This window comes from Amaranthus tricolor, chromosome 7 (assembly GCF_026212465.1).
Source record: "Amaranthus tricolor cultivar Red isolate AtriRed21 chromosome 7, ASM2621246v1, whole genome shotgun sequence".
Classification (NCBI taxonomy): Eukaryota; Viridiplantae; Streptophyta; class Magnoliopsida; order Caryophyllales; family Amaranthaceae; genus Amaranthus; species Amaranthus tricolor.
In genome coordinates this window covers 13,486,732-13,496,537 of record NC_080053.1, presented here as the reverse complement: position 1 = coordinate 13,496,537, position 9,806 = coordinate 13,486,732, and the positions used below count along the sequence as shown (strand labels likewise).

The window sequence follows — 9,806 nt, the reverse complement described above, 5'->3', positions numbered from 1 at the left end:
ATAATAATAAGGGCATTGTTAATGGTGACCCAATATTGGGTCACATGACCTATTAAAAGAAAAAAATCTTATTATGGTGATCCATATTAAGATGGGTCATGGATTAGATTGAATGAACGGAGCTTGTGATGACCCGTTCCATTGAACTGTTATCTGAATTTTTTTTCAAAATCATTGCCACGTGTCAGCACATGATTGGACCGCGAAAAGTAAATTCCAGCCTCTTTCCCAGTCACACTGCTGCACGCCACATGTCTTGTTTTGATTGGCTGTGAAAAAATAGCCGTTTTTTATCTTTAACTGCTATTTTCGCATTAAAATTAAAAAAAAAAAAAATTATACCAACGGTCATATTTTTTCGAGATCTATAAAATGAGACCCATATTGATATATTTTGACATAATTTTTTTTTACATATTTTGTTCATATTTTCGGTAATTTTTTGGTTAAAAAAATATCAAAGTAATCATTTCAAAAATCCCAAAAAAAAATATGGATTCAAATAACCCAAATTATGGAAGAAATCCATGTAAAAAAAACCAAGAAAAAAATCTTCTTACAATCAAAGTGCTCAAATTCAGTATCAAAATCCTCCGTTCATTCCTCCATTTTCTCAAAATACTCCAAATTCTTCTTACTATATTCCTGAAAATATCCCAAATTCATCTTATTATGTTTCTCAAAATACCTAAAATTCTCAAACTATGTTTCACCACCATCATCAATCTCACAATATCAACTCTAATATTGATATGTATTCAACTCCAATAAGAGGTGAAAGTTTAGATGAAAATGAGATGGAGTATGATGATGATGATGATGATGATGATGATGATGTTGATGAAAATCAAGGAAATGATCAAGATGTTCAATATGGTGAAGATGGAGGAAATTCTGTTCATCATGTTGATGCTAGTCTTTACGCACAACCATCATTTCAAGATCTAGTTTCACAATTTGGTTCACCACCGAGCTTCACTCAATTGGTTCAACCATCTCAACAGCTACCTAATAATAATGATGAAGCCCCTATACCTTCAAAGAAAAGTTGGGATTTGATTGAAGATATTGCTCTCATATGTTCAGTCATGAACACAAGTACAGATCCAATTGTGAGCACCAACCAAAAGATAAGAGTGAGGTGGCAGAAAGTTAAGGAAGTTTATGAAGCAGCAAGGATGGAACGACCCCATCTGATCCCACGAAGAACCGCCGACATGCTTAAATGTCGTTGGGGCAGAGTTGCTCCAGTATGTTTGAAGTGGTCTGGAAGTTATGATGAGGCTGTTAGGAGGAAGAAGAGTGGCACGACAGACGAAGATGTGCTTAAAGAAGCGCATTTAATCCATCAAAGAAAACACGGTAACTTTAACTTGATTGAGCAATGGAAAATTTTAAGAAAGTATAACAAGTGGAAGCAAGTTGTAAAAAATAATCAAAAAAAACAATTGGATGAACAACCAACTGGTGATGTTAGTAGTAAAAGTAGTTGGAAAAGATCAAGGACGGAAGAAGATTCTGAAACTCCAACAAGTGAACCTCAAGCAGGATCATCCACGCGCCCCGAGGGTGTGAAGAAGGCTAAGGCTCGCATGACAGGGAAGATGGTCGCAGATCAATCAATTTAAGCTTTGAGTGCATTTGGAGAGAGTCTTCGACTTAATTCAGAAATAATGAAAGAGAAGACAGAACTTCAAAAACAAAAAGAAGCCCGAAAACAAAAACAACTTCAACTGGAAGAATATCGAATTAATTGGGAGATCTATGAATCATTAAGCAAAAAAGAAACTCTTCAGCCATGGGAAGCTGATATGATGGTTCAACTTGGACAATACTTTCAGAATTACAATCGTCAGTAGATATTTTAATTATGTAATGTCTTAATTATGTAATGTTTAAAAATGATGTTTTAATTATGTAAGGTTTTCATGCAATAGTCTTGTCATTTCTAATTTGTATTTATTTTATGTATGTGCATTGTAATATTTATTTGAAGTTAACGAATTTTTCTTAAATATTAAAAAATATTTATTAAAAATTATATTTATATTTATATTTATTAAAAATTATTATTTTTATTAAAAGAATAATTTTTTTAAATTATAAAATAGTTGATCTATTTTAATCAAATAAAAAATTATATTAACTTTGTACATGAAAATATTATTATAAAAAAATAAAAATAAATGTTAGATAAATAAAGGGAGAGAAATTATGGTGGGGTAGAAAAAAAGTAAGAAAGAGAGGATGATGACCTTTTGAAAGAGGTCATTGTTAATAAAATTAGGTTGAAAGATGAAATTTTTTGAGAGAGAAAAATTGAAAAATAGTAACATGACGTTTTTTTAAGGTCATGAGTAAAGATGGCCTAATGGAAACACGCATTTGCCATTTTTAGAGGGAGAAAGATGAGTGAGAGGCTGTGAAGAGCGGCTGTATTCTCTGCCATGGCCCGACCTCGGAAATCTCCGGCTAACCCAACCCCATTCTTCACCCAATCTCCTATTTAGCCACCCTAACGAAGTGCAAGAGATACAATCAATAAATCTCGTGGTAGTCGCCTGCAATCCCGCTTCAGAGGAAGGAAGCGCTACAAATGGTGACCAAATCTCAGAAATGAAGGCTTAAATTCTCCGTTTGAGATCCCTCATGGAATCGTTCAACAGGAAAGAAATTAGTGAATCATTCAAATTGAAAGAGATTCATCAACAAGAGGATGTTAGTGTTAGGCCGTATATTTATTAGAATAAGAGCTAGTGTAATTTTTAGTGTTGTAAATATATTTAGGTCTAATTTAAGTAGGGTTATTTAAGGCCCTAATCTCATATACCTATAAATATATTTTTTCGATGCACAGCAAGGTAAAGGTGCAGACATTTTACATACTTAACATGGTATCAGATTCTTCACCCTAATCCTAAACACGTACCCTAATCTCCATACTCTCCCAGTTACTGTTCATCTTCTTCGATGTCCATACTGCTCTTCGTCCCTATTGTTCTTCGTTTTCTGCTACTGTTGTTCTAATGACTACCACTTCCGCGTTCGACTCTATGGTCCTCGATGTCACTTCTCCATACTATCTTGGTACCGGCGATCAACCGGGTAATCTTATCTCTCATGTTCTTCTTAAAGGTGATAACTACATCTCTTGGTCTCGCGCTATTACTCTTTCTTTACAAGCTCGTCGCAAATTTGCTTTGTTGATGGTTCTATTGTTAAACCGACCTCCTCGAATGAATTGCTTAATTGGGAAACTGTAAAGTCTATGATTGTGTCATGGATTTATCGTACTCTTGATTTTAACGTAGCCTCTTCTATTCCTTTTCATGATTCGGCTCGTGCTTTATGGTTGTATCTTGAGAAACGTTATTGCGTCGCTAATGGTCCTCGCTTGCAACAACTTAGGGCTCAAATCATTGAATGTCGACAGTTGAAATCCATGTCTGTTGAAGATTACTATAATAAACTTATGAGTATATGATGAACTTGAACGTTTAAAACCCCTCCCTCATTGCTGTTGTGGTTTATGTACCTGTGATGTTGTGGAAAAATTTCGTAAAGATCGTGATGAAGAAAAATTGCATCAATTTTACTTTGATATTGATGACGATAATTACGGCGCGGTCCGTACGAAATGCATAGAGGAAGCTAGGTTGATCTCCTCTCACTCTATTGGTCACTGGTTTTCCTGGCATACAAAAGGTTCTAGTGGAGAGTGTAGAGCCGCAAGGATTTATCATGGGCTTATCAACTCAGAGTGAATAGACAAAGGGATGTGCTCATTTGTCCAATGCTTGAACCCTAGCATCTCTGACCATTCCCCTTTTGTGTGCCAAACTGAGAACAATTTTGATGGGGGCGGTAGGCCTTTCCGGTATTTTAAATACCTAGCGGATCACCCAGATTTGATACGGTTGTGAGAAATTCTTGGCACGCTCATCATGATGGCTCTGCAATGACTAAGGTACAGGAGAAACTCAAAGGGTTAAACAAGCTTTGAACTCTCTCCACCACGTCCAATTCAAGAAATTTGCTAGAAACATATCTAAGTGGAGGAAAAATTTGGACACAATCCAAAATGACCTCCAAGCTAACCCTCTGTCCTTTGAACTCCATCTGCAAGAAGCCCAAGCCATTTAGAATCTCCTAAAGTGGCTCAACATTGAAGAAATGAATCTCAAGCAAAAAGCAAGGGTGAATTGGCTAAAGGAAGGGGACACAAATTCTAAATGTTTTCATAGCTTAGTCAAAGAAAATACTATGAGGAACCGAATTGATGTGCTTTCTTGACGATCAGGAGGAGATTAGACATATGATCACAACCTTTTACAAAGAGGGGCCTCAGATAAACTAAACTCAAGCCCTTCACCTGATCATGCCTATCTCACCATAGGAAATTGATGTTGGTCTGGCTTCTTAAAATCGGAACATAGCACGTAATTTCAAGCATATGACTATGATTTTCAATTCTAACCATTTCAAATTAATAATAGATACCAAATAGTGTTGTGTGCCAAGTTCGTGCAAAACAAACCAAGTTTGAGCTGCTTTATGCGCGAAAGTGCCAAAAACGCTTAAAAACCCTTAAAATCGCAACTTCACATGTAATTTCAAGTATATGACTATGATTTTTAATAACTAACCATTTCAACATAATAATATATATCAAATAGTGTTGTGTTTCAAGTTTCGTGCAAAACAAATCAAGTTTGAGCTACGTTATGCGCGAAAGTGTCAAAAACGCTTAAAAACCCTTAAAATCCACACTTACCACATAATTTTAAGCATATGACCATGATTTTCAATTCTAACAATTTCAAAACAATTATATATACCAAATAGTGTTGTGTGCCAAGTTTCGTGCAAAATAAACCAAGTTTGACCTACTTTATGCGCAAAAGTATCAAAAACGCTTAAAAAACCCTTAAAATCGCAATTTAGGACGTAATTTCAGGCATATTACTGTGATTTTCAATTCTAACCATTTCAACACAATAACATATACCAAATATTTTTGTGTGCTAATTTTCGTGCAAAACAAACTTAATTTGAGCTACATTATGCGCGAAAGTGCCACCTCGAATGCAAATTCTTGTGTTGTTTTTATTTTAGTATATTACAGTATTTAATTTAAATGGTTCGTCTGATGAAATCTAACGGTGGCAGAATGGAAAACTCGAGCTATTTCTAAGATCACAACCTATTCCCCAAGAGAACAATGAGCCTGTAAAGGTGGTGGTTCTTGATAGCTTGCAAGATATGGTTTTCAACTCTAGAAAAGATGGTATATTCATTTCTCTCTTAATTTTGACAATAAGCTATTGTTGCAAATAAATCTTCAACTTCATTCAACCTGATAGTTTAGTTGATAAAGTTATATAGAAGGACAATATGTCCATTGCTAAAGTGAAATCTCGTCCACATCATATAACTTGAGGTTGTTATTGAACTTGACGTCGTATTTTTCTTTACTGTTTTCGATATTGTCTGACAGTTTTCCTAGAGTTTTATGCGCCATGGTGCGAACACTGCAACAACCTAGCTCCAATCTTGGATGAAGTTGCTATCTTATATGAAAAGGACCCTAATATCTTGATTGCAAAATATGTAAGTACATTTTTTTTACTTACTGCGAAAGACCACTATAATTACTTTTACATAATATATGAGTTTGGCTATACTTTTGAGTTCGAGTCAAAGTTGAATCTTGTATTCATGAACATACTGCAAAGCAAAATTTGAAGTCTGATTTGACGCACCACTAATTTTGACTATTAGGTCGATGATAAATTTTTGTTTTGTTTCTTCGAAAATGATTGTAGGATAAAAGTGCAAATGACATCCCAAGTGGGGCCTTTGAGGTTCAAGGTTTCCCAATCATGTATTTTATAAAAAAGAACGGAGAGATTATTAAGTATGATGGCGGTCGAACAAAAGAAGACCTTATTAGCTTCATTGAAGAACACAAAAGTGACAAGAAAAGCAAGAGCGAGGTAGAGTCAATCAAATCAAAGGATGAATTGTAAAAGAACTTGTAATCTTTATTTTGATTTGTGGTTTTATCCTTAGTTTTGTCTTTGCACTCCATTGCTTGTTGTTTATGTGACTTTAATTTTATTAAACAAACTTATAAAAATAAAGTTACATAAATGTAGTAAATTACAAATTACATATGAAAATCATGATCCTTGTTTATGTACAACACCGAGAACTCCAAGATAATGATCTTCCAACTAGAACAAAGTAACAAGAAAGTTTTGTATGTGACTTGATATTATTTCTAAGCGAGACTCTCTTCCTAAAATATCATTTTCTCCCTACTACGGTGCTTGGGAATGTATGCCGAAAATACATGTTTAGATACAAAGAATTACTCTAAAATCCTAGCACAAGAATTTTTAAATGACATGAGAAAACATAAATGAAAGGAGAAAACAGAAAATTACAATTGAGTATTGCAAGTTCTCTATGTAAAGCGCAAGAAAGGAAGAGAATTCATAAAATTTGATGTAGAAAATACCCTACACATGTCTTCTATATCTATAGAAAAGCACGCAACATTTCATGAAGTAACATGTCGCTCAATGAAACGTAACATCAATTCCCGAACCAATGTCGACATTAAATCAAGGAAAATTTATAAGAAACTACCTTATCTATAAGTCTATTTGAAAAAAGCTACATTATGTATTTTTATTGCAAAAAACTACCTAATGTAATATATTTCTCTGCAAATGACTACCATTTAACAAAAAACGTGAATTAACCGTTAAGTTTGAGGGTTTGACCAATTTGAGAGGTTAAGTTGTCTATGTGGCAGTATCTCATTGGTCCTCGTATTTTTAAATAAAGTAAAAATTAAAACACATAAATTAACAAAAAAATAAAAGATATTTAACGTCATTTTTATCCATCATAGCAATATTTTTTTTAAAAAAGGACGTCGCGATTACCCTTATGTGATAACTATTTCAAAAATCCGGTCGAAACAAGTACTTATTTGCCTATTTCCGGACACGAAAATCGAAAAAGATATTTAACGTCATTTTTACCCATCATAACGATGACTTTTCAAAAAACAGAGGTCGCAATTATCCTTATAGGATATTTCTTTTAAAAATCCGATCGAAACAAGTACTTATACGCCTATTTTCCAACACGCAGTCGAAAAAGATTTTTAACGGCATTTTTTACCCATCATAATGATATCTTTTCAAAAAACAGACGTCGCAATTATCCCTATGGAAAATTATTTCAAAAATTCGGTCGAAACAAGTACTTATTCGCCTATTTCCCCACACATAACCCGAAAAAAATATTTAACGTCATTTTTACCCATCATAACGATGATTTTTCAAAAGACGGACATCGCGATTATCTTTATGGGATAAATCTTTTGAAAATTCGGTCAAAACAAGAACTTATTTGCCTATTTTCCAAGATGTAAATTTAAAAAGATTTTTAACGTCATTTTTATCCATCATAATGATATCTTTACAAAAAACGGTGTTGCAATTATCCTTATGGGGTAACTCTTTCGAAAATAAGTACTTGTTCCGACCGGATTTTCGAAAGATTTATCCTATAAAGATAATCGCGACGTCCGTTTTTTGAAAAAATATCGTTACAATGAGTAAAAATGACGTCAAATATTTTTTTTGTTAATTTATGTGTTTTAATTTTCATATTTAAAAATACGAACCAATGAGATATTTCCACATAAACAACTTAACCTCTCAAATTGGTCAAACCCTTAAACTCGACGGTCAACTAATGTTTTCTGTTAAGTAGTAGTCATTTGCATAGATTTATATTATATTAGATAGTTTTTTGCAAAAAAAAAAAATACATAAGGTAGTTTTTTGCAAATAGACCTATGGATAAGATAGTATCTTATAATTTTTCCTTAAATCAATGGATCCCAATATATTCAGTTAATATAACCATATTAATCGTAGGTAGTTATAGCATAACTAATAAAACCGAATAAAACGGACTTTGCAAAACTAGCGCGAAAGGCTCGCGACTTATGCCTTTTACAAAACAGTAACTTTGCTTCGGAATCTTGTGATCCGTGAAAAACACTTTTCTCAACAAAAACTTTTGCAATCATGGGAAATTTCCAATTAATTATTTATTTAATTAATTATTTTATTTAATTAAATTATTAATTCTGGAAACCATTATACACATTATAATGCCAACAATCCTCCCCAATTTAGAGTGTATATGTAACAAGAGCGGCAATCTTGATACATAATTAACATTTAATAATAATGTTTAATACAAAAATATTGCGGAAGTCTCAAAATGCCGAACTGTTAAAAACTTTAAATCATAAAAAATGAAAGTGTTTAAAACAAAAGCAAAATATTACATCTGATAAGAAATATTGTTTGCTCAAAATGAAAAAAAAAAAATACATCATCGTCAAGTCATCAATAAAAGCAACTAAGTTCTCGATAAATAGTAAATGCTGCGGCCTGGATTGAAACCTGTAACTAAATCCTGCAAAATGATGCCATCCATGATATGGATGACAGCTGATTGAATCGGTCAGCGCTTAACGCCGAGCATAACTTCCTATCCAGCTCAAAATACAGAAATTATATGCTACATTTACAAAATAATAATTCAAGTACGAACTTATAATTAATTGACACCACTGTATACTTTACTATATTCTTCTTTTAAGTCATTAAGATACCATTCTCAATCCTGACAGAAGTATGTTACTGCCATTTATACATTTTGATAATCTTAACCTTTAACTAAGTTCATTTGGTTAATACTCATAACTGTACCATGATTCATAGGATCAACACTAATCAAGTTCATCACTGATCAACAAGCACAACAATATGACACCTGATTTATGTAAGGGTCTGGTTAGGTGAGGATCGTAGTCCCAAACCCTAACTATAGTGGGAATCGTCACCCCTCTAATACAATTATGCTCGAGCTCTACAAAATAGGTAGCGAACCCCCTGTCTTACACCGCATTTTACTTGCCGGGAAACACGGACGCCGGGATTTTACATGTCGGTCCATGGTTTGACATTACCTTACTATCAGGGTCATTCAATCAATACTCATTCACCGAAGTACATCACATTTTTATTACTACAAGTTGAATTTGAATTTGACTTTAACCAACCTAGGTGTAACTTCATTTATTTAATATAATTCTTAATCATAACGTTTAATTTACCTTTATTTCTTTATATGTTCATTACATAATATTTACACATTAAATTTTATTTATTACTTTATTTTAATAGTTCACTAAATTCACACTAATAATTTAATGTTCTATTGATGGTATCCAAATTCGTATTTTCCACAAGTAGCTACAAAAATCTATTTCTCTTGAAATAAATTCCCAAAATCAACATGTCCAACTTTAAAACAAATAAAACTTTATTCTCATCACAAAATCAAATATTCTAATTAAAATTCAAGTTAAAACTGCATTCTTTGGATAAGTTTCCAAAATTCATCAAAAATAATTATTTCAAGTATAGAAAAACAATTAAACTTATTAGATTGCAAAAATCAACATTCTAATTATAAAACAAATAAAACTTATAATGTGACAAAAATCAATATTTCACACATAGGTTATGAGGCAAGTTTACTAAAAATACTTTTACGTCTTTTTCTATAAATTTTGGTCAAATAGTTTGCAAATAAAATGTTTTGTACTAAATAGTAAATGTCATAAAAGTTAACTTTTATTATGAAATCTCATATATTCAAGATAACTACTTCAATATTTAACAACTTATAAAAATTTCTAAAAA

The 9,806-nt window shown here is 32.6% G+C and overlaps 2 protein-coding genes across 2 annotated transcripts; both read left to right on the top strand.

Annotated features, from left to right (window-relative positions):
- The first annotated feature begins 704 nt into the window (after positions 1–704).
- LOC130818522 (uncharacterized) lies at positions 705–1,628 on the top strand. Its single transcript, XM_057684689.1, has one exon. It carries the CDS (start codon positions 705–707, stop codon positions 1,626–1,628), a length of 924 nt encoding a protein of 307 aa, XP_057540672.1.
- A 2,545-nt stretch (positions 1,629–4,173) lies between these two features.
- Positions 4,174–6,029, top strand: LOC130818521 (protein disulfide-isomerase-like). The gene is made up of 4 exons (XM_057684688.1): positions 4,174–4,281; positions 5,170–5,287; positions 5,498–5,610; positions 5,826–6,029. Exons 1-4 carry the CDS (start codon positions 4,174–4,176, stop codon positions 6,027–6,029), a joined length of 543 nt encoding a protein of 180 aa, XP_057540671.1.
- Positions 6,030–9,806: the final 3,777 nt, after the last annotated feature.